Source organism: Babylonia areolata, chromosome 18 (assembly GCF_041734735.1).
Source record: "Babylonia areolata isolate BAREFJ2019XMU chromosome 18, ASM4173473v1, whole genome shotgun sequence".
NCBI lineage: Eukaryota > Metazoa > Mollusca > Gastropoda > Neogastropoda > Buccinidae > Babylonia > Babylonia areolata.
The window spans coordinates 45,170,306-45,195,446 of record NC_134893.1 but is presented as its reverse complement, the minus strand read 5'-3'; the positions used below and the strand labels follow the sequence as shown (position 1 = coordinate 45,195,446).

The following is a 25,141-nucleotide window of genomic DNA, read 5'->3' as shown; positions in this document are numbered from 1 at the left end:
TTCATGTGAAACTGCTAGTGACGTCACGAGGGAGTCTTACACGCGGTGTTCGTAAGATCGTGCAACAGCCACATATTTTTTCTTAATAACTGACATCATGGCTTCAACAAACGGCGAAGATAGTGTTCCTGACACGTGGGATGATACATCAGGTGGAACCGGAGACACAGGATCCCAGCTGAATGCGTCATTCGCGATGAAACTGAACGTTAATGCACCAGTCTTCACGCCTGGCCAAAATGTGTTTGCCCCCGCATTTGTTCCCAGTGGCACTTCTGAAACGACAGGAATTACAGATTCCTCATCAGAAACAAATAATGCTGGTAAGATCGTAGATGTATATTAACGATGCCAATGTACTGTAATCTCATGGTCAAGATCAGTGTTTTCGACAACACGCATCTTCCATATATACGTGTGTTTTAATGACCGAGGCGGAGATGACTGATGTCGATGATGGTGACGTGATCTGACATCGCAGAAAGCAACTGGTAGCCTATCATCTCATTTTCAGCAGACGATGCCATAGAAACACAACAAAAAGGAGACAGATTTAATGGCTTTCCGGTTATTTAATCGTTTGGTTGCATAATTTTGAACCATTTGGTCTGATTATGACCTAATAATACTGGCACTGTTGTTTAAAAGAAGAAAGTCACATATTTTTGGCATGCTTTGAGTTTGACTTTATGACAACACAGACACATGCTTTCAAGCATTTTATATCAGAGACAAGGGCATATTTAAGCCAGTGGGTCCATTTTGTTAACATTTGGAAGTCACATGACAACATTGTTGCATGTCCAATATGAGAGTGAACAGCTGATCACAAGATGTAATTGTACATCACTAGTACCATCAACCTCAAGTGCTTCACCAAGTCAGAGTGGGTTAAAATTGAAACAGCTCAAAAATATAGTGCCAGGTATGGAGGGAAAATTGTATCGCAATACATATTACTTGTGTATTATGTTTTCTAACTGGCTTTCAAAATGCTGTTCACCTGATTGTCAACAATATGTGAAAGGTGTGTGCAGATATAGCACACACACACACACACACACACACACACACACACACACACACACAACACACACACACATGCAGTGACTAACTGCCATACTAAACACAGATGTACACGTCATTATTATGGAGACCCACAAGTTTTTGTATGCTATCGCTTTCTTTTAAATTCAATATTTTTTCTTCATCTGAAAAAACAACAACATAAACTGAAGATGGCATCTGTGTAGTAGCTCGTCAGCATGTTGACATGGAAGGTTGAAATATAAACTTTTTCTTGAAAACTGGAAAGGTTTTAAAAAAAATAACATTTCTGCCCTATAGTCTGCACCATTTAAGTGGCGTAACTGCCACACCGCTCATCCCTAGTCCACCATACATGGCCACACCTGGGCTTGTCTGTCATAATCCTAGCACCAGCAGTCCACAGAGAACCATCTATGTTGGGTCGCCACGAGGCCACACACCAGAGGACTTTGGGGGTGTTCAGTAGTGCCTTTTCAGTTTTCTGATTTAATAGTCCGGACACCACCTATTAAGCCCCCTACTGACAACAATAATGGCATAGTCGCGGAGCCAGACTGAGCAAGCGTCTGCCCCAGGGTGGAGACTGCTACCACGTCCCTCCAATGACGGTCCCCATGAATCTGCTGACACTGAAGACTAACCAAAAATGTTGAAGTGGAAGGGTATTGAAACTGAGTCACCATGATATCAGGGCATGAAAGGTCACATAATTTGGGACTTCTTAAAAAAAAAAAAAAAAAAAAAAAAAAAATATATATATATATATTGATGATACAGAAGGAGAAGTAGGATGACCATGATGATGTCGATGCTGCTATAGAGGTCCATTTAGGTTTGGGACTACATGACAAGATTGAAATCTGCACTTCCTGTCTTAATGATATCCCAGTGTCAACCGAACCCAAGAGATACAGACACTTACAGTTTTGGTCATGAAATTAGAGCAGCACACTTGGCCACAGGCTGAAAACTGTCACCTCCACTGGGATTCGAATCCCACAGCAACTGGTTAAACTGGAAGTTCATGTTCTGCTTTTGTGAATGTGACCCCCACTGTATTAATTTGTATATTTTCAGCAAGTGGGCTTTTTAATGTCTGTTTTTTCTCCAGTTTAGGCAGCGATACTCCATTTTCAGGGATTTGTATGCTGGGTGTGTTCCTGTTTCCATAAACCACTAAACATTGACATTGATTACAGGATCTCTACGTTTAATGTGCATGTTTTATCTTCTGTATGATAAAATGTATACATGTATACATGTTTTGCATAAATGTAATTTCAAAAGCCACTAGCACAGTTGCAGGCATGCACATTTCGTTGACCTTGGAGTGGGAGATTAAAAAAAAAATCTCCATCTTTAACCCAGCCAAGAGTTAACCGCAAGCTAGGACTCAAACCCATGACCTTCAGATTGAGCATCTAATGCTCTGATCACTAGCCTGTCACTTGATCCTGTCAATAGATAGGAAAAAACTTAGCTGCACCTAAATTGGCATTAACCACCAGGCACACCTGTTAACCATATTGAATCCAGGATCCTTATACTGAATGCAAAATGCTCAAACCCTTTTAGCAACATTAAATAATTGGTTGTGGAACTGGCCATATATGAGTTTGCTTCCCAGAGTTCTACCGGGACTCTAGATTAGATGAACAGCTTGGAGTTTTGTCACTGACTTACAACTTCATTGGGATGAAGCTGGGCATTTGGATCTTATTTTCCATTGCTCCGCAATTTCTAGTTTTGATCTTCATTAGGCTAGCTGTCTTACTTTTCTTGATTTTTAGTTTTTACAGATTAAAAAAATGGATTTGTCTTTTTTGTGGTTGTGTTTCTTGAAGTTGAATATCAGTATGCTTCTCAGAACATCGATAATTATTAATAGTAAACTTTTTTTCTTTTTCTTTTTTAATTCTGTTGATGATCTATGTCATGTGACATGTAGAACACAGATTAGTCAGATCTCTTTAGAAAATTTCAATGAAATCAAATGTGCTGGCAGAGTATTGGTGCACAGTATACATACTGATAATGATTTTAATAAATTGGATTATCAGTCTGAAGTTTGACAGCCTCCTTTTTATTGCTTGCAGTCACCATTTGCTACAAAGTACAATTTAACTTTGATACTGAATTCTTATGGAAAGCCAGCTGTCTTTACTCATCCTTTTTATAAAGTTACAGTCCATTTTCCAGAGTTTTTTTTTTTTTTTTTTTTTTTTTTGTGCAGTCATATTTGACCAACCATAGGAGTCATAACCATTACTTGATGAAACTGCTGAGGGGGTATCAACTACAATTACTGGTAAAATCAAATGTACTCATACAGTTCGTATAAAAAAATAATAAAAAAAAAAAAAAAAAAAAAAAAAAAAAAGATATATATATATATATATATATATAAAATCATAAATTAGTATTTAATTTTATTAAATGTTATTCAAATGTTATTAATATCATCATATATATAATATATATATGTGTGTGTGTGTAAATATATATATATATATATATATATATATATATTTGTACACATTTCAATTTCATTGTGCCATGTCGAATCAAGGGAGCACTACTGGAACATAGAAGGGGATGTTACATTTTGTGCATTTTAAAGTAATTTGTTTTCCTCTGACTTCCAGGTGATGCAGACAGCCCACAAGAAAATGAAGGAACCAAGGCAGAAGCTGAAGCAGAGGATGAAAAAGGTACACATCTGGCATTGCTTGCTTCAGTTTTAACACCTCTAGATCCTACACTGTGTTAGACTGAAACTTCAGTATTTGATGTCCTTTTTCATCGTGATCAGATGATGTGATTGTGATAATCATAAGCAGACTTGGCAGGTTTGCACCTTTAGCACCACTGACATTATACATAATTTTCAAAGAAAAGGCTTCTTTTTCTTTTTCCTTTGTCCCATCACTGCACTGTTTTAGTGACATTAGTACTAGTTATCACTCCCACAACACTCATTCCAATTTCGAATCCCCACCCCCGAACCCCTGGCCCCCATACACAGCCATATCAGAGTGTGATAGAAAAAGTTGATTGCAAACATGATCCATGGTCTATAGAACTATTACAAATTTGGTTACAGACCATTGTTAATTTTTAACGGTGTTCAACATTACTCGTCATCAGTCAGTGATTTACTAGACTTGAATTTAATTTAGTAATAGCAACAACAACATAAAGTCATAATTAATTTAGTAAATAACATATATGTTAGATGTAGAAGTCTTTGCTGCCATTATGTCTATATTAACAGATTTGTAAATGTCAAATATCATTTGATTTGATATCGGCCAAGGAGAGAATGAGGAGAAAAAGAAAATATGCTTCTGAAATAATTGATGTGATTGTTTGTTAATGTTACTGACTTAGCAATTGAACTATTGTGTTGAATTTGGAACTGTCTAGGTCTGTAACTCTGTTTGACATTATTTTTCTTTCATGTAGAAGAAAGTCCTCAAGTTGAATTAAGAATTCTATTGTTTAGGTCTGTGTTCTGTTTGTTTTCTGTCATTGAAAAGAAAGACAACATTTTGCTACTGTTGGCTTGTTCTCAGAACCTGATGAGTCATGGGATCAGGGTGAAGAGGATGAAAATCCAGAGGAAGACCAGGAGGATGGCGAGGAAGATGAGGAGGAGGATGACGAGGAACCCATAGTTGTGCACAAAAAGAAATCCTCAGAAAGTGCCGCCAAAATTAGAAAAGACCACATCAATGTTGTCTTCATTGGGCATGTTGGTGAGTCTGCCAAAATATTAATTTTTTAAAAATTGGATTGTTATGTATGTTATGTTTTGAAAATTTGGTGTCTTGTCTTCATGTTCAATACTTCTGACTTTTTTTGGGACTGCCATTACCACACGAAAGCATGTCAAAAATAATTTTGTAGACTCTTTTTATTCATAATTAAAAAAAAAAATTTTTAGAATCAAAACTTTGCATCATAGGTAAGACTCCAGTTTCTTGTTCAGCTCATGAAAGAAACTTAGCAGTTTGGAAGAAAATGAATGGAGGATGAGGCATCTGATGAAGTGGTGGAAGAGAGAACCATTGGGATGGTATAGTTAGCGATGGTGCAGACAAGTCTTCCGAAGAGCATGGTCTAGAAAGCAGACTGAGAAGGTGGCCACGGTTGGACATGCAGATCAAGTATTGAATGCAATGTCACGCTTGTTATTTTGTTATGACAGTTAAAACTTAGATTTTCCTTTTTGAAAAATAAAATAAAAAGAAAGGAAAAATGGACAAGAGACTTCATACAGTCAACCCTTGGAGTGTGCGGAGGTGCACTTAAGTATTAAACATTAGTGGTAAGTGGTCCAGATGAAACCATTGTTGTACTTAAAAGCAACATTGTTTAATAAATAGCATAACTTTAATGATAAATTCATGAACCGTAGCACATTGTGGTTCATGTTTCTCCAATCTTTACTAGACTTTTACTGAATTGATTGCACTGTACTTAGATAGCAAGTTGCTCATTCAGTAATTCCCATAGTTGACACACACTTGGGTGATTGATATATGATGTTCCTTGTCACTTTGAGACATACTATTTTGTGGTAACACTTATTGCTTATGTGTGATGCTAAATAAATTGTAATTTTGTCTTTGCAGATGCCGGAAAATCTACTATTGGTGGACATCTTTTGTAAGTCCAGTCAGTTCATTTTTAAAATGTATTGCAGGTGCTATTGACTTTTAGAAAGCAGTTACTATATGTCATTCTGCTGTTGAACAAATGGAATGATGAATACAAATGTAAAGGTGAAAGATTCAATATATAGACCTGATTTTGTCCATTAGTATGCTGATCTGCACTGTGTAAATGTTTAATTTGAAAATTTGGAACATGTTTTCCTGTGGGATTTATCTTCAATTTTTATCTGTGACTCTCTCACTCACACACACTCAGTCACACTCTGAAAAGAAATACTTTGGATTGGAAGGTTTGGAGACAGTTGGGAATAATCTGAAAGAGGTCTGATGTCAAACGCCTATGTCTGTCTCTGTCCACTCATTCTCTCTCTCAGTTCGTTACAGAACCAACACACAGATCTGGCCATACATTGGACTGGCTCATCGCACGTGACTCTGATGCCATGGTTGCGTCAGTGACTGTAACTGACAAACTTTCTTCCGACCATTCTGCTGTTATATTCTTGCTAAATATTTCAAAACCTACGAGAACCAAAAAATCTGTTACTCGTCGCAACCTGAAATCCATCAACATTAACACTTTTTCTTCTCAAGCTGCTGAACGCCTTTCCAAAATTTCTTCCTGTACCGACGTATCCACACATTACAACACTGTCCTCTCTCAGTTGCTGGATGAACATGCACCCCCCACTATCCACATGCTCCCTGACAGACCCTCCGCCCCATGGTACACACAAACACAAGACATTCGACTTGCAAAACGCAAATGTCGCCAACTGGAAAGACGATGGCAATCAACAAAATTGCAAATCCACAATCAAATATTCCGAAAACAAATAAATAAAGTCAAACATATGATCTCTTCAGCAAAGACAAACTTCTTTTCTTCTCAAGTTCTCGATGCCAAATCCACCAAATCTCTTTACTCTGTCATGTCAAATCTTCTTGGATTGCAAAAAAGACTCCTTCCTTCTGCCTACACTTTATCTGAACTCCCCAATGCCTTCTCCTCTTTCTTTTTCGACAAAGTCCAAAATATTTGTACCATCTTAGACCAAATGTCTTTCCAACCTGTTCATCCGGATCCTCAATTCAGCGGCACTCCTCTCCATTCCTTTAATCCATTGACTGAAACAGAAGTTCATGAAATCCTGAAAGAAATGACAATAAAATCCTGTGAGCTCGATCCTATACCAGCCTCAGTCTTTTCCCAGTGTTTTTCACATCTTCTCCCCACAATCACCAATATTGTCAGCTCATCCCTTCTCACTGGAATGTTTCCATCCACTTTCAAAACTGCAATCGTCCGGCCTCTTCTGAAGAAACCCAACCTTGACACAAACATTTTGAAAAACTATCGACCAGTTTCTAATCTTTCATTCATGTCCAAATTCCTTGAAAAAGCTGTCCTCAAGCAGCTCAACCACCTTTGTTTCAACAATCTCATCCACCCATTTCAGTCTGCCTATCGCGCTGACCACAGCACCGAAACCACTCTCCTCCACATTCTGAACAATCTACTGATAGCATCCGACTCAGGAAAAATTTCCCTTCTCACTCTTCTCGACTTGTCAGCTGCCTTTGACACGATAGACCATTCAGTCCTTCTTTCCCGTCTTCATTTTACATTTGGTATCAACGGCACTGTTCTAAACTGGTTCAAATCTTATCTCACTGATCGATTCCTGTCTGTCATTGTTGATCATTTCCAATCTGAACCCGTTAAAATCGAACATGGAGTCCCACAGGGATCTGTTTTAGGCCCAGTGCTCTTCACACTGTGCACTGCTCCTCTCGCTGAAATTATCAGCCGCCATATCAGTCATCATTCTTATGCTGATGACACTCAACTCCAGAAGAGTGATACCCCTGAAAAATTGTTGTCGCTCTCGCAAGAAACATCCAACTGCTTCCTGGACATTCAAAACTGGATGACTCGAAATAAGTTACAATTGAACGCGGACAAAACTGAAGCAATGATCATAGGAACTAAACAGATACTGTCTTCCATCCCAATTGACACAATCAAACTTGGCAGTACATCCATCCCTCTTTCCACGTCAGTCAGGAACCTTGGTGTTGTCCTTGACAATACACTGTCCATGCAAAAATTTATAAGTCAGACATGTCAGTCCTGCTACTGTCAACTGCGGTGCATCAGTGCTGTCCGGAAATATCTGTCCACTGACGCAACATTTAGACTTGTCGTTTCTCTCATTCTCTCTCGCTTTGACTACTCTAACTCTCTATTGTCTGGTTTGCCTGCTTCATCCATTCAGTCCCTTCAGCGCATACAAAACTCTGCTGCCCAACTTGTCCTCAGAAAGAAAAGATCTGAGCACATCACTCCTCTTTTGCAACAACTCCACTGGCTCCCTGTCTCACACCGTGGCTGCCTTCACCTCTACACTCCATCTCGCTCACTACGATCGGCTTTGGATCCACTCTGTTTATGCATACCCAGATTCAAACACTCGACTGTTGGCCGCCGTTCTTTCTCTGTCTCTGGACCTTGCAATTGGAATGAACTTCCTCTTTCACTTCATCAAGTCTCCACTCTCAGCTCTTTCAAGTCTGGCCTTAAAACCCACCTCTTCCCAAAATAGTCCCCCTTGCCTGCCCTTCCTGTCTTTAGTTTCTACAGTTTTAGAGTTATGTATGCGTGTGAATGACTGGTGTAAAAGCGCTTTGGTTTGTCTCTGCACAAGATTCAGTGCTATATAAATACCATTATTATTATCATTAGGTCTGACAGAGATATTTTGTTCGGGTGTGTGCTGCAGATACCTGACAGGGATGGTGGACAAGAGAACACTGGAGAAATACGAGCGTGAAGCCAAGGAGAAGAACAGAGAAACTTGGTAGGTGTCTTAGTATTTGTGTGTTATGAACCACCATTTTTCATTGTAATGAGCATATCAAGTTTTATTCTTTGTTGTTGTGTTTTTTGTTTTGTTTTTTGGTGTGTTTTTTTATAGTGTAGTTATCAGTATCACTGTAAGTAATGAATGATGCAAGTGTTGCTTTATGAAATCTCTAGTTTAATTACACATACTTAACCGTGACCCAAGTAGTGCAGACTCCGGCAGGGGTCTGACATTCCTGTCCTGTGCATTGTGGTTGAAATCTAGGGGAACATGGTCAGCAACCGGTATTCTAGGAAAAAGGGCACTACTGAATAAAAGCACAGTTATCTTAATCCCTTCATGTTTTTTTTCTCACATGTTTTCAATAAGATATGATTAAAAAATGTTTCAACTTATATTGCATAGAATGCATGCAAACACATGCAACTCAGACATTCTGCTAAATTTGTTATTTTTTTTCCAATAAAATATATGGTGTAGTGCATTGACAAGTAGAAGAAATTAGTGTAATTCATTTTTTCTGGTCACAGGTACCTGTCATGGGCCCTGGACACCAACAGTGAGGAGCGAGAGAAAGGCAAAACTGTGGAGGTGGGGCGAGCCTACTTTGAAACTGAGAAGAAACACTTTACCGTGCTTGATGCCCCAGGACACAAGAGCTTCGTGCCTAACATGATTTGTGGTGCTTCACAGGCAGACTTAGCCATTTTGGTAAGATGGCTGCATGGCTTGGTCATGCGGATTTTGGTTGTTTCAGGAAGATGATTTAATTGGCCTCTTGGATTCTTTCATTTTCGGTGGATGACTCCATTGTTAACATCTTGCTGCATTATATTTGGGACAGGATGACTCATGTACTTTAAAAAAATTTAATTTAATTATTTTTTTTATAAAAGCATATGAGTCTGTTTTAATAATTAAGATGTTATGAGTGAGGAAAAGAGCATTCCAACAGATTCTTTTTTAATTTGGAAGACACTGTTTTTGTTAGAGTTTGTACTTTGCTGTTTCTGTGTTTGTAGTCAGTGACACAATTGTTCACTCATTCCAATGAAAAAGCTCTAAAGCTATGGCCAGATTTATCCGCCTTTAAGGCAGCCTTATTCCATTTTCACTGATGTGTGTGTACTGGAATAGCTGCGTTGCCATAACCCACCAAACACTGACTTGGATCACACTACTTTTGATCTGTGCATTTGATCTTGTGTGCCTTTTCACATCATGGGGATGAAGGCACTAGTAGTTCTGCACTTAGATTCATCCATGGTCAGAAATGTCTCCCCATATAATCTTCTTGGAGCATGACTGGAATCACATACCTCATTTACCTTTGGAGTGGAAATATAATGGTCTAACTGTTCAGATATCATGCCAGACAAATTACACTATGTTTGTTGAAGCTTTTACAGTTTATACTGGGTGTGTGCTGTATGTTTGGCACTCATTTTGTAACATGCTTATTTTGTGAAGCGTTTGATTAATAATGATTCATCCATCTAAGTCCATTTTGTGTTTGGTGTTGCATCCAGATTCACTTGAAAGTGTATTTTATTTGATGCATTTTTCATGACTTCATCCAATAATTGTTACTTTTACAGGTGATATCGGCACGCAGAGGAGAGTTTGAAACAGGCTTTGAGCGAGGAGGGCAGACTCGTGAGCATGCTATGTTAGTGAAGACAGCTGGAGTACGCCATCTGGTGGTGTTGATCAACAAAATGGATGATCCCACAGTCGGCTGGGATGAAGAAAGGTAGTGTGTCAACACCGACTTAACTACAGTAAAATATCCTGTGGAAAGTCTGTTTGTTGTTTTCTGGTATTTGTTCTTTTTTGTGTGCAGTAAATAGATTGAGTGGTAGAGATGGATTCTGCTTTGAAGATAGCACCACATGATAAATGAAAGAAAACTTAAACTGAAAAAAACCATGTAAGCTTTGATTTCTGAATGTTTTCACCACGCTTAAACAATGTATTGCTTTTTCAGATATAATGAGTGCAAAGACAAGCTCCTTCCTTACCTGAAGAAGTGTGGCTTCAACCCCAAGACGGACATCTACTTCATGCCTTGTTCTGGGTTAACCGGCGCCTTCTTGCGATCTGTGCCTGAGGAAGATATATGTCCATGGTACAGGTAAGGCAGCTTAGGGAGTGGGACTGTGTTGGTTGCATGGCTTGTGAGCCTCTGTTCTTTCAGTCAGTTTGTGTCAGATTTGTGATTACAGCTTTTTCTTACAGCATTCCTAGATTTTGTGACAAGGGTTTTGAAAGGTAATAGTCCATAGGATTGTTATATTCTTTTTTGCATTTCTAAATATTAATTAAACATTATTCAAATGGTATGTGTTATTTCTGATTTAAATCCAGCTGCTGTTCCAAAAAATAGTAGAGAGTCTGGAACTGCAGCCTGTCTGTGATTCTGATTTTGTTAAATGTTAAGGGTTTCTTCCTTGTGTACAGAGAAGAGTACAGAGTGTTTGTATGAAGTGAATTCTTGACAGGGGCCCGTCACTGCTGGAGTACCTGGACTCCATGCCCGCCATGAACAGAGACAAAGATGCACCTGTCAGAACCCCCATTGTGGACAGATACAAGGTGACTTTGACCATTGTCATGGATTGTTATTTTGTGTTCAGTGGGAATGATCATTCCTGGATTAGCGAAAATTGTGTTTGGCAAATTAGGTTTTGTTGGGCAGATTCGGTTTTATTAAGTAATGGTTTGTCTGCAATGACAAGAAAAGGAAGATTCATGACTGACTATCCTAAGCGCACAAGTGATGTGTTTTTACATGCCAGTATTAAAAAAAGGATATTGAAATAACCAAAATCAGCTGGCTGAACATTTGAGTTATTGATACAGTTTACAGCTCCTTGTTTACTATTTTGATTTTAAGTTTTGTTTCTGTGGGAAGCATTCACCATGTAGCTGAATCATTATATGGAAATATGTTTATTTTTTAAAACGTGGGGATTATGTGGATTGGGACCTCTCAGGGAGTGAAAGAATGATGATGTTAAGTATGTATTGTTCTGTTTTGCAGGATATGGGAACAATCATGTTGGGTAAAATTGAGTCTGGCGTCGTATTCTGTAACCAGAAATTGACCCTTATGCCAAACAAGGTGGGTTCACATAATTTTACCGTTGATTTTTATGTTTGAATATTTAAGTTCTGTCATTTTTTCTTGAACATTTGTATTGATGTCTATAATTCAGATTCAGTACATGATACATAGCTATCCTCAGATGTTGCCATTTTGGATTTATGAATGAGGTAAAATCCCTCTGTCATTGTATCCCCTTCCGCTGCCTGCTTTTCATGGAGAAAAAAAAAGTTTGATCCAAACCCTGCGATGGCATTTACTGCATGTATGGAATACAGCTGCTTGCACATGACAGTATAGGCTATGAAACATAATAAAACCCAGAGAAAAAATCATCTGATCTTACTTGAAAATGCCCCAATATTCCCCCATTACATTGATTGTACTTTTGTGCAGTTTTTTTTAAACTTTTTCCTTTCTTTTTTTGTTCTTGTCTTCTCCCCATTTGCTTTTCTTTCCCTTTCTTCATCCCTCTCACTGCCTTTCTTCACTCCTTCCCTTCTTTCTTTCCCTTTTTTCTTGGAAAGAGAGTGATGAAACACAGATGATTGTGGACTGTTGACAGACCAACGTGAAGGTGGTGTCACTAATAACAGATGAGGAGGAGAGTGAAGATGCCTACCCTGGAGAAAACGTTAAAATAAAGGTCACAGGAGTTGAAGAAGAGGTGGGTTCTCACTTTTCACTGTGTTCTGGATGACATTTTCTTTACAGATGGTTCTTTTTGCCTAAAGGAGGCTGTATTATGATGATCACATGATCAGTTTATGACCACGTTTTTTTGTTGTGGGATCTTAAGAATTTGAGATGTGGGGATGTGACATGAGGAATGTATATGTATTTGTGTTTATTGTTATTTCAAGGTGACTAACGAACTCAAAATGATGATTGCATTGTATTGTATTACTCCTTTCTGTGTGTGTTTGGATTAGTGTTTTCTTTCAGATTAGTGTTCAAGATTTTAGGAAATCCTGATAAAAATAATCCTGTTTATTGAATGTTGGTTTTATGGATCTTTATTATAAATGGAAAGTTTTTCTCCACACTAATTTTCTATAACTTACTAGCAGAACTGGTTTGGTTTTGACATAGCAGTAGTGTTTTGTGTTTTTTTTATCTTCCTGTTTTGCTCTCCTTAGAACCTGATTTGGTTTCTTTTGTGCCCATCTGTAATGCTTCAGTGATTTGGGCTGTATAATATTGTTAGATTTTTTAAAATCCTGACCAGTGTAAACTAAAGTATAATATTCTAAACCCCCTGTGTGTGTGCAGGATGTTTCTCCAGGTTTTGTGTTGTGCTCACCAGACAATCTTTGCCACACAGGACGCAGATTTGATGCACAGGTAAGTGTGTGTATTTTTGTGCTGTTTTGTTGTTGCTGTTTTCACATTGGTCAACAGTTAAAGTCATTTCAGTTTTCTGTTGTGAACATTTTTAACATTATTTTATTTCACTGTTGTCAGAGGTGAATATTGGATTCAGATCTTTAACAACTCTTTTGTTCATTTGTGCTTTCATTTCAGTGACAGTTGACTTCAACTTATAGTTTTTAAGGGAATTGATTCATGGTGTATGCACAGATATTCTCAAATTAATCTTAATCAACAAAAAGAATGGACATGACTGTATGCATGCTGAAATATTCTCAGTATTTACAATAGTTTGAAGAAGCACAAATAGACATTGACCATTATTTTGTGCACAGGAATCAAGTCTGGTTTAAATCAAAGATAGCATTTTACCCAGGATTACTGAAAGAGGTGTGACTGAGTATATTCCTCAGTTTTGTTCTTTGACTTTGTGCAGTACAGGGATCATTGTTGGTATTCTGAACTTTCCAGATCGTGATCCTGGAGCACAAGTCCATTATATGTGCGGGCTACAGTTGTATGGTACACATTCACACATGTGCAGAAGAGGTCACAATAAAGGTAAGGTTGTTGTTTTTTTTAACTGTTCAACATGTAAGTCAGCAGTTTGTGAAAAGGATGATGGAGATACGTAACTTAGTCTTTTATTAAATGTGATGAACAGAGTACTGTGCACTATCACAGTTCGTGTGTGTGTTTTGTATTGTTTAATATATATTGTTCATTGAATATTGCAGTAATTCATCATTATTCACTTGATCAGGTGAGGTTAAAAAAAAGATTGTTTACTTATCTGTTATCATCCTGCTTTGTGTAGAAAGGGTCAAGGGAGTAAATAATGTCCAAGGTGACTTAAATTTGTTTAATCTTTTTTCTCAGCTATCGCTTTTGAGGAAAAGATCAAACTTGGTAGGATGGTAATGTTGATAATTTTATTCAGATGTTATGATTCAAAATCTGAAGTCCAAGGGACACAGTCGCAGTATAACATTGTAGGAAAAGTGCAGGCTGTATAGGGCCATAGAGTATGAATGATGTTGAAATTCCAGAAGTCATGGTCACAGCATGGCATTACAGAAACAGATTGACATGATAGTGTTCAGCTGTTGCATCCCATTGTGGCAGTGATTTGTTCATGTACTGTCGTAATATGAGAGAAAACCCTGCAGAAAGAAAAGATGTCAAAGGTCAAGCACAGTGCATGGCAACTGAGAAAGCTTGGCAAAAACATGAGCTTGCAAGTCCTTAACTCTCAGTAGTTTTGGAATTTTTTGCACTTTTTTTGCAGTAACTATGCCGCAGTTTTAATTTGCTTGTAAAATGTGCATTCATGGACTAAACTTCTTGTATTATATGTCAATGTCATCAGAATAAAACAGACTTTCAGTATATTATATTTTTGTAAATGCTTGTGGAACATAGTCATATTCACAGTTTTAACTTTTATTTAAAAAGCAATCATTTTTCTTTCATCTGAAAAAAAATTCAGTGCTATGTCAAAAACTACTTGTTCAGTATAATGAATAAAATCGTAACTATATTTCCTGATTGTTTGCTACAAATCATATATAAGTCATGTACACAACAGACTTCTTGTTTTGCGGGAAAAAAACACATGAGTTTAGATGGTTAACACTAATGTAGCATCATGGATACAAAAATTTATATCATTTACAAACTACAGTCTGTTTCTTTCTTTAAATAATGTGTTGATATTGTTGCTAAAAATAGACTGATGGCTCCCACCTGAACAATTTACTTGTTTTGACAGTGGGAACAGTTGCTTTGGTTCTGTACATATACATGGGTTATGAAAAGAATGTGAAAAAGAAACCAATTTGTTTTTACACATCTATTAAAAAAAAAAAAAAAAGGGTATATAAAGAATGTGCAGAAAACACCCTGAGGAAGAAACTATGAAAGAATTGTTGAGACAAAAAACAAACCTATGTATATATCTTCAAAAGTCATCACCCTTCCGTTCTGGCTTCTCCCTGTCATAACACTTTTGGTAATAACAAACTGAACATACTTGTTTCAGAAGCCATCACTTCTTAAAAAAAGAAAGAAAAAAAGATACCCCCCTACCTTGTCATCATTGCATTTGAGTCCCACACATACACATGCATGATCTTACTTTCGTGAAAACTCAGAAGGTAGCTCCTGCCATCCACAAAGCACAGATTGTTTCCACAGGTAACACACATCACATTGGGGTGTTTTTGTTGTTGTTGTTTTTTGTTGTTTTTTTTAAATTCTTTCTTTAACTCTGTATAACATTTTTAATTACACATACTTAACCGTGACCCAACTAGTGCAGACTTCGGCAGGGGTCTGACCCAGCTTGCAAGCTGTCTGATCACTTCTTCAGTAAAGTCTAAATGGCCATATATATCATGTCTCTGTAATTCTGGAATGTCTGGGGGTTTTTTTCAGAATTTTTTTTACTGAAATCTTGAAATAAAACAAAAGCATTTACTCATGCAATATCAGTGGAGAGTTTTCCACCTTTGTTTGTTTTGTGTATTTGTGTTGTGTATTTGTTGGATAGCTGATCACTTTTGTCCACCCCACCAATATTTTTTTTGTTTTTGACAAAGCTGGATCTATTCATTATATGAGCTGCTGACAGAAATGAAACAGTTTTGTTGTCTCCCCATTGCGTAGAAAGTATGTCAACTGGCTGCAAATATTGGTTGATATCAGCCCTTGTTTTGACATCATACAGCTAGACTCCAGGTTCAAAAAGGGGGGTGGAGCAGGGGGGGGATGAGGGGGGGGGGGGGGGGGTTCTGTGATCCTGGATCCGCCGTGTTGTAATATGCATTCCTGTAACAAAAAGCGAAAATCACATTTTTTTCGGCTGATAGAAATGTGCACCAAAATAATGTTCACATGCGCACTCGCGCGCACACACACACACACACACACACACACACACATCTATATATAATAGAAAGAGAGAGAGAGAGTGATATCAGCCATTGCCATTACCATGTTGCAGGTGCGCACACACACAAGCTTGGATGCAAGGGAAAAAAGTACACGCACACGCACACAAACACTTGACACACTTCCATACACAACCTTGTATGCATGGGAAAAAAGCACGCACACACACACACACACACACACACACACACACGTGCACGCACGCACACGCACACACAGACTCATATGAAAAAAACATAAATCATGGACACACATGATTATAATCAGCGCAGTATCAGTACAGTTGCTCAGTTTGTCTTGAATTCTCATTGCGAAGCACTTGCTCGTCTGCAAGCAGAAACTGGGTCAGTCTGCTAGATCCAGCATGTGATGTGTTGAAGCAGAATTACATGTTTATATTATTCACAGATTGACATAAGTTTACATTTGGGCCAACAGCGAAGTGAGAGCTGTATTATCAATGGTTTCTCCAGTCAGTGGGAAACCATTTACAGCTTAATCTTTTGTGAAGGACTATGACTCTGAAACTAGGAGGCAAAATTGCACTGGCTCTTAGTGCTGCAGCTTTGTGGGCTAGTTGGTCTTTGGGAACCATCCCAACACCGACTATCCTAAAACCCTCTTGGCCGAGAGAGTGGGGATGTACTTGGGCAAGACACTCTCCACTATAATCAAATTCTAGCCCAAATTGTCAGAACAGCAGTTGCCTCCTCTGCTGTTCTGATGGTCATAGTCAGACACGACTGACTATCATATATATATATATATGTGTGTGTGTGTGTGTGTTATTGACTGTCAAATGATCAATGAGACACATAAAAAATAAGCCGACAAATAATTTCCAGTGACCAGTCTGGAATCGACGAAGGGAGATAGGGTCTTTTTCTGTATCACTGTCAGACATGGCATCCTGTAGCTCCCAGGTGTCTTCATCGGAGCTGTCGAAGGCTTATTTTTGTGAGAAAGTGTTGTTTGAAGTCATACTGTAGGAAAAATTGGCAAGTACATGCTGGGTCAAATGTCAGAATTCAAGATGGTGTCAGAAGCAAAAGCATGTGGCGACCTCCTTTTGCGTAGATTCAGGACAATAATTCTTGAAAATAATACTTTTTACATGATAAATGTGTCTGTTTAGGTTTATTTTAGTGAACAATTGCTTTTGTTAACAAACAGGTGTTTTTATATATGATAATTTCTGAAAATTCTCCATCAATCACCAATGATCAAAAATGAAGGGGAAAAAAATTGCACAGAGTTAAAAGCCAGGCCTTTCTTTTTTTCTTTTTTTGTTGTTGTTTTTACCCCATTTTGCTCCCCGTCTCTTAGTAAATGGCATATGCACAGATAGTAATCCACTTGGTCTTTTTATTATTTTTTCTATTGATAAGTGTAAACACTTTTGATGTTATTTTGCGTTTTTATTACACAGTTTCCTTTTCTCTTTCTTTATTTATTCTCTGTAAATTTTCTGTGATTTTTTTTTGTGTTTGTTTGCTGCAGACATTGATTTGCCTGATTGACAAAAAGACGGGGGAAAAGACGCAGATCCGGCCACGCTTCATCAAACAGGACCAGGTGGGAGTGGCACGGTTAGAGGTCAATGGCGGCATGATCTGCCTGGAAACGTTCAAAGACTTCCCCCAGATGGGCAGGTTCACACTTCGAGATGAAGGTGAGTATGTCATAAAACAGTGAAAAGAAAGAGAATGAATGAATCAGTAAGTAAATTTCCCTTTCAGTGGGTTTCCCCAAAGAGAGAGACAGAAAAAAAAGAAGAAAGATTGATAAATTAGCAGAGACTATGAAACAATTTCACAAGATAGAAATAATAGAGAAATGAATTCATAAATCTGGAAATTAATGATATTCTGTACTTGACTGAGAGTCAGTGAGTTTGATCGAATAACAAAACAAACATATAAATCTGGAAATGATTTTCTGGTGTCTTGTTCTGTATAGTGAGTTTTTCCATTCTGTATAGTGAGTTTCGAAGAATGGAAAAAAAAAATTGCTGTATATTGGTTAACTATCTTTCATAGCACACTTTAGGCTGGTGCATTTCATTTTTTGTTTAGATTAACAAAACCTGTGAAAAACAAGTTGTATGAGTGTCTCTTATGCATGTGGGGTGTGTATCCCTGTCTCTCAGCCATGTTTCTTGGAAGTGAAGGACTGTTCATTTGACATGTCATACCAGTTAGCTTATAGACACTTGATGTTCATATTCTTCTTTTTTTCTTCTTTTTTTTCTCTATCCATGCTTTCTTATTTCTTTACTATTTTTATGTGTAAATTAATCACCTTCATGACAGGAGTTATACATAGTAATCGGTTTTGTTCCCCCCACACCCTCCCCACCCACTTTTGCAGGAAAAACCATTGCTATTGGCAAGGTGCTGAAGCTGGTAGACTAAGTGGCCCCTCCCTAGGGACTCTTGACTCTGGAACACCATCCTTGGCTGACAGGACAGAATGCACCAGGACTTCCCTCAGGGCATCATGGGCCTCTGAGGGGTTCTCTCAACACCTGGACTTGGCAACGTATTGCTGCCGCCAGTGAGGGCAAAGCATGCAGAAGGTGTGAATAGAGGCGCATTTGACTGGGCAAGGGTACAGGTGATCTGCAAATGTGTGTCAGGACATGAGCTAGCTATTGCAGTGGCCGGGTCAGTCAGTCAAGCAAGCAAGCACGCAAGCAACCTTTGAACCAAGTTACATGTCAACCATGAGTGAAGGAAACATTGTGCATCATATGCATAGCTTTTTGTGTCTAATATTTGCTTTTCTTCTTCCAAATAAGATATAATCATATGTTTGTATGGATGTGTGAGTGGGTGTGTTTAATGGAAAATCTCAGTGTGTGTGGGTGCTTGTGTGTGTGTTTGTGATCCTGATGAGTCGAGTGGTGGAATTTTTTTCAGGTAAGTGAGGAGGGGGAGGTTGTTCCTGTTTGTCAAGAGTACATGATAGTTTCATGAGAGTTGGTGCTTGTGCAGTATTCTATCCGTAAAGGTGTGATAGAGACCGGCGAGTGATTATTTTGTTGCCTGTGTATTTTGTTCTGCTTGGGTGAACAAATGAAACATGTGGGCATATGACTTCTTGATTTCGGTTGGGAAAGTCACAGAAATTCTCATGTTCAAGTTAAGCTTGACTGTAGATAGGACACTGCCAAGTGCCCTCTGTGATTACCTTCTCTCAGGAAACTGTTATCTGCTTTTGCTGCGTCCTATGTCCTTGGAGAGTGAATGTTCTATCATGGGTTCAGTTTGACTCTTGCTACCATATTGTGTGGGTATGTGTGTGTCATTGCTTGTTTTGCTCACTCTGCTCTTTACTGTTTGGGCTGGAGTTAGTGGTGTTAGTTTGTTCAAAGGAGATAAAAAAAGAAAAGCATTAGGAGAAGGGAAGTCAGACGCAAAAAAAAGGTCTGGTTGTGACCTCAACTTGTGGATCTGAACATGTCCATAACCCTTTTACTGGCAATAATTAAGTACATGCTGCTCTGTATTGGAGGTCAGACTGATGATGAACCCATTATTAAGGTGTGTATACTTGGGGGCAGCCCCCGAACCTCCCTTGCACCCCACAAGAAACAACTGCAGATTGTATCTAGTGCTTGATGATCATTGAATGGATCGTGTGATTGGACAGGTTTCATATTCTGCTCCTTTTGGCATATACTGAGTGCTATGGATGGCCACAGCTTATCTGAACGCGCTAGACTTCACTTCGCACTGTTCATGTTTTGGTTCTTATGCTTTCATTTCTGCGTAAGCATAGTACATTTTTGGTTGATGGTAATTTGTTTTTGCTGTCAATTGTATTTCCTTCACCTTTGCATTCTGATGTAAATTTTGTGGTGGTCACTTTTTTCTTCTTTTGTTCAGCTGTATTTGGTTCTAGCTTTTAATGTAAGATTTTGATGTGAGACAGGAAGAATATAGTTTGTACAGAATAAATATATATACACTTTTCTTCCTGTGCGTATTTAATTGTAAGGTTGTAACATGGATGCAGTCTATCTTGGACATCTGTCGTTAGCACTCTAGTCACCAAAGATGACAACAGACATGCAGCCCTTCCTCATGTTCTACAGATCCAAGGTTTTGATTTTTTCAAAAGTTTGAAGAATGAATTTCAGGCCCACTGGAATATAAAAAGTGCAGCTTTTGTTGGTCTGCACTAACAATGTCTAAACGTCAGTGTCTGTTATAGGCTGAAAATCACCATTCTGGATTCATCTGCATAGCTCTGTGTATCTTTCAAATATGCATTGGATGCCCAAGTTTCCCGGCTGTTTTTTTAATTATTATTTAAAAAAAAAATTTATTTAAAGAAGTAGATTTCAAGGAGATTTTAAAAAGATTCCCCTAAACAAAAAAGAGAAATTTTGATGTGTTGCATTAGAAAAGATGTGATGTTTTCCTTCTGTTTTATTTAGATCTTGTTTCTTTTTCCTTGATTGTTTCTTTTAATCTGTTTCCGAAGGAGCACTTTTTGTCCAGTTAATAGTAAGGAGTGGTGTCACTGAAGCATTAGCCCTGTAACGATGTATGTTATGACTAAGCAACAGTTGCTGTTTTACAGCTGGGTTGTGAGACAAGTGTGTGTCCACAAAGCTTATTTTCAACAACTGAAAAAAATGTTCATGAAGAGAATCACCAGAGAGAGAAAAAAAAAATCATCCAGGCTTACAGCTAGATTATTTTGATTGTCTCCTCTGCAGTCATCATCATGATTATAATTTTCATCCTCCTCCTGTCCACATGTGGGCTGTGGACTTCAAGCTTCCTCTACTGTCCCACAGAGTGCCTCCATTGGCTGGGCTGTGTGTGTGGTCTGCTTCTGCAGTGCTGGAGACAATAAGAACCTTTCTACTTTCTTGTCCTTCCTGCTGGTTTCCTTGCCAGTTTACACAGCTGGACTGAATACAGTGACCAGGTCAGAAAGGGGAAATTTAGGCGCCAAGAATCTTTTGCGACAGGTACTTGACGTTCGTTGTTAATGAATTGTGTGTGTAAAGTCTGGAATGGAAGTGATTGATCTGTTAAGTGTGACAGTTTGCCATTCAGAGCATTGAAAGCCAAGTGTTTGATTTTAAAACGATTGATCAAGTTTTTGTTTGTTAGGTCTTTTCACAGTGTTGACAGTTCTTTTTTCTTTCTCTCTCTCTTTCTGACCTTTTCCCCCTTTTTTTTATTTTTTACTCAGTCTAGGTAACTTGGCAGACTGAAAGTTTCCGTGTGAACTGTTATAGATTGTTGTTGGTCTAAATTTGAAAACAAAGACAGAAAAATCTGTCTATGACAACTGTGGAATTTTTGTTTAAATATGAAGGGGTCGTTAATGGGGAGGATGGATGAATGATCAGATCAAACTGCTCCAGGGTTAAGATGCAATAAACAAGATTTGTTCTGTTGTCGGGGTCAGACAGTATCAGTATGGAAAAATAAATGAAAACTTCATATGTAAAATAATCAGAAAGCCGTCAGTTTATTTTGTACATAGTGAAATGATAATTGCTGGAGTATTTACGCTGAGAAACCCTGAAGGAGAGGAAGGTGGGTTGTAAAGTCAGGCCAGTGAGACAAGTTGGTAGACTGCTAGTGGAGTTGAGTGTGATGACCATTACACATTTCAGCAAAAAAGAGAAGTTAATGAAAGACTGGTCTGTCTACAGGTCTTTCTGTGTTCCTGTGGAGTTTAGTCATCTGTACACTTGCTTTCATTCAGTTTTCTTGGAGTGGCAACTGGCATTTAAAATTCAGTCACATTTTGCTTCTGGTCATAGGCATGCAATCAGACCATATAAGCTACTTGGGTTTACTGTCTTCAGTAAATACATTCATGAGCAACCATAGCCAGATTTGCCTGTTATATTTTATTTAAAGAATGCCAAACCCATAAGAAAGACTCCCCACTCAACCGACCGACTGCATGCCAACATCAGACCTTGACTGCCGTTCTGTTTCAAGCAGTCTGGCAAATAAATGGATTTCACAGATCAAAACCAGTTGAGGGGACTGTGTTAGGACAAAGTCTGCCGCAGGTGTCCAGCCCAAAGTGGGAAGCATTGCTTCAGACATTTTGGTCATGTTGAGAATGGGCCGGTGCTTGAGAGGAGTCTTTACTGGAGGTGCTACTGTATCATGTTTCTTACACTAGTTACAATTAGAATTAAACTTCAGCCAACAATTTCGTTGCTGGAGAAGACAGTTTACTCCATTCAAAACTGTGGTGTGAGAATGTATATTTGCACTGCAGTGATGCTTGCTTGTGAGGTGAGGGCCATAAGCTTCTTGTTAGTAGCGGCGAGGTTTATTTATTGATCAGTATTTCTGTTCAAGAATGCATCACTGTGTATGTTTTTTTGTTTTGTTTGTGTCTTCACGAAGTGTTGTTTTCTTTGACATCACTGCATTTTGTGGATATCGTGGCATTGATGCTGTCAGTGAAAGAGAAAAAATAACTGTTTTGCATGGAGACATGGCACACTGTTTATGTAAAGAATCCGGTTATTCTTGATGCCAGTGAATAAGAGACATTGTCTGAGAAAAAAAAACAACAACTATAACTTGTAGGAGTTTAACAAAAAGTGCATGAATGCACCAATCATGGTTGCTAATTGAGCATACATTTTTAGAAAAAGTACAAAAATAGAGATATTTTGTCTTTCAACTTTTCATTAAAATTCTGATAATATTGCTGAAAAATGATGAGATTTAAGGGTCACAACATTTTGTCAGCAGGGGTGAGTGTATTCAGCATAGATGACATCTCTGATCAATGATTATTTTTGCAAAGGCATGTTTTTCATCCAGACAGCACATTACTTTCCATAGTGTGAAGGAAGGAACTGTCCAAGGCCATATTCTTAGTTGCCTTTAGTTTGGTTTTGATCATTTTGATAACTGGTGTATCAATACCGTGTATACTTCAGATACTGTCTCTTAGAATTAAATCAAATGTACAGGGTTATGCATTTGTGAAATCAGACATTTTGTGTATATGTAGATATGTATGAGGTGATGTTTAGTATTTTTCAGTGCCAGCTTAACATATTTTTATGGTTTGAAAATCAGAGAAAAAGAGTTTTATGCCATTTTCAGTTGACATTCTTTGTTGCTTTGTCTCTTTACTGGGTTGTCATAGCTCCATACTTGCAGTGCATGAGCTTTCCCAGTTCCATGTGTGCATTTGGTTTTGTTGTCAGTCCCATGTAGCAGTGATGCCATGTTCATTGTCACTTGGTTGAAACAGGAGATGTTGGTGTTATCCATGACTGACCTGTGTGTGTAAATCACAATCTTGACCGATCCATTTAGTGTGATTTTGTTTTACGCTGGCATCAGCTTTTTACGGATGTCTCACTCATTTGAATGTTTTCATTTTATGTATCTTGTAAACTGGATTATGACTGGCAAAACATTATTGATTTCATATGGTAGGTACTAGGTCTCACATTGTGATGAAGAGTAAACCTGTAGAGCTGGAAGCATTTGAAGTAAATTATCTCTCAGTTTGTTTGAAAGATGCACATTTTGAAGTGATACACGCATATCTGGAAATGAACAGAGATTTAGCTGACTAAATGTGTTTTTTATCCAGCAAAATGGAAACGTCCCATTTCACTGTCTCTACTGCTAAAAAATGGAATCTTTCTTTGGAGATTGAAAAAGAACCACTGGCCTGCCACATTACGTGCCTTTTTTATTTTCACTCCCCATCTTCATGATTACAATTTTTGGTTTGAATCATATTTTAGCTTGGAATAGTTCTAGAAGTAAAGTGCTCACAACAAAAAGTCCAAGTTTGATATAGTTGTGCACGAAAGCTAACCCCCACTGAAATGTCTCAGACAATGTCCAGACTTGTTTGAGATCAGGAAAGCGGGAAGAAGTAATATTCTGATGTACTTTTTGATTTTGTCATGGAAATGAAATACAGAGTGTCAGTGTTACTGTGACGATTAAGGTATTGATATGATTGGAAGTGTAACCAGTTAGCATTGTATAGTGTTCCAAGAAGCCAGCCCCCACCCCATGTTGCATGCATTGCTGTTGCAGTCGGTCTGCAACCTTGAGCTCAGCAGGAGTGGGTGAAGGAATTTTGTGATGAGATGTATTTGGTTTGCCTAGAACTCTAAGTTGCTTCAAAGCACCAAGATTTTTTCCCCCTTTCTCAAAGGCAGTGGGAATTGCAAGTAACCTGACTGTTACAGTCAGATGAATAAAATCTTCAAAAAAGAAAAGAAAAGAAAAAAACAAGAAAAAAAATGGTCTTTTGCATGGTGCGTTTTGAATGTATCCGTGTGTGCACTCTTAATGGCTGAACAGATGGGCCAAATATAATTACTGAACTCCTGAGAATCATGTCAGAATCTTCAGCCAGGAGAAGATGGCGGTGAAACTTAACAAGACTTGAAGAATAGCAAAGTTGAAATGTGTGTGTGTGTGTGTTGTTGCTTATAGTTGAGCCAACAGCACATGGCTGTATCAGGATTGCCTAACTACACAAATGTCCAACTGCATATAACACAAAACTGTCACATATGTGAAAAAAAAAAGATATTATGAAGATAAACCTACAAAACACAGTTCATGATTCATTATCTTAACCATTTAGCTCCTTTAGACAAATACAATTAGGCTGTGCTGAGGATGTCAGCCTTTCCACTTTATTTATCATCCCAAGATTACAAAAAATCGTTAAAAAAGGGGAAAAAAACAACAGTACTTTAAAGCCAAATAAAAAATGCATTTAAAAAGGCCATATAGGCAAATAATACTGTACCGCAGAATGGACACTGTGCCCATCCCAGTGTTCACAATCACACAACCTAATTGCCAGAGCAAAACAGCACAGACAGTACATCACAGACTGCAAAATTTAAAAAAAAAAGAAGAAAAAAATAAAGGCTTGCTAGAAAAAAGACGGGGGGATAGGCTGGGAAGCAGAAAAAGAAGACAACAGTGAAGGAAGAAAGGGAAAAAAAAGGCAGAAATAAAGAGAGCAGTAGAAAAGAGGAAAATTCTTGCTCAGAATTTCCAGGTGGGGATATGCTATTTTTTCTGAAAGACCCCTGGCATCCCATGGGAGTGGGTGTGTTTGAA

The 25,141-nt window shown here is 38.1% G+C and overlaps 1 protein-coding gene across 1 annotated transcript; it reads left to right on the top strand.

The window, feature by feature from the left end:
• On the top strand, positions 1 to 25,141 carry LOC143292832 (eukaryotic peptide chain release factor GTP-binding subunit ERF3A-like). The gene is made up of 15 exons (XM_076603446.1): positions 1 to 323; positions 3,696 to 3,761; positions 4,626 to 4,808; positions 5,688 to 5,721; positions 8,513 to 8,590; positions 9,127 to 9,307; positions 10,195 to 10,349; positions 10,584 to 10,730; positions 11,098 to 11,191; positions 11,640 to 11,720; positions 12,268 to 12,369; positions 12,975 to 13,046; positions 13,545 to 13,634; positions 17,526 to 17,697; positions 18,396 to 25,141. Exons 1-15 carry the CDS (start codon positions 98 to 100, stop codon positions 18,437 to 18,439), a joined length of 1,725 nt encoding a protein of 574 aa, XP_076459561.1. The 5' UTR covers positions 1 to 97; the 3' UTR covers positions 18,440 to 25,141.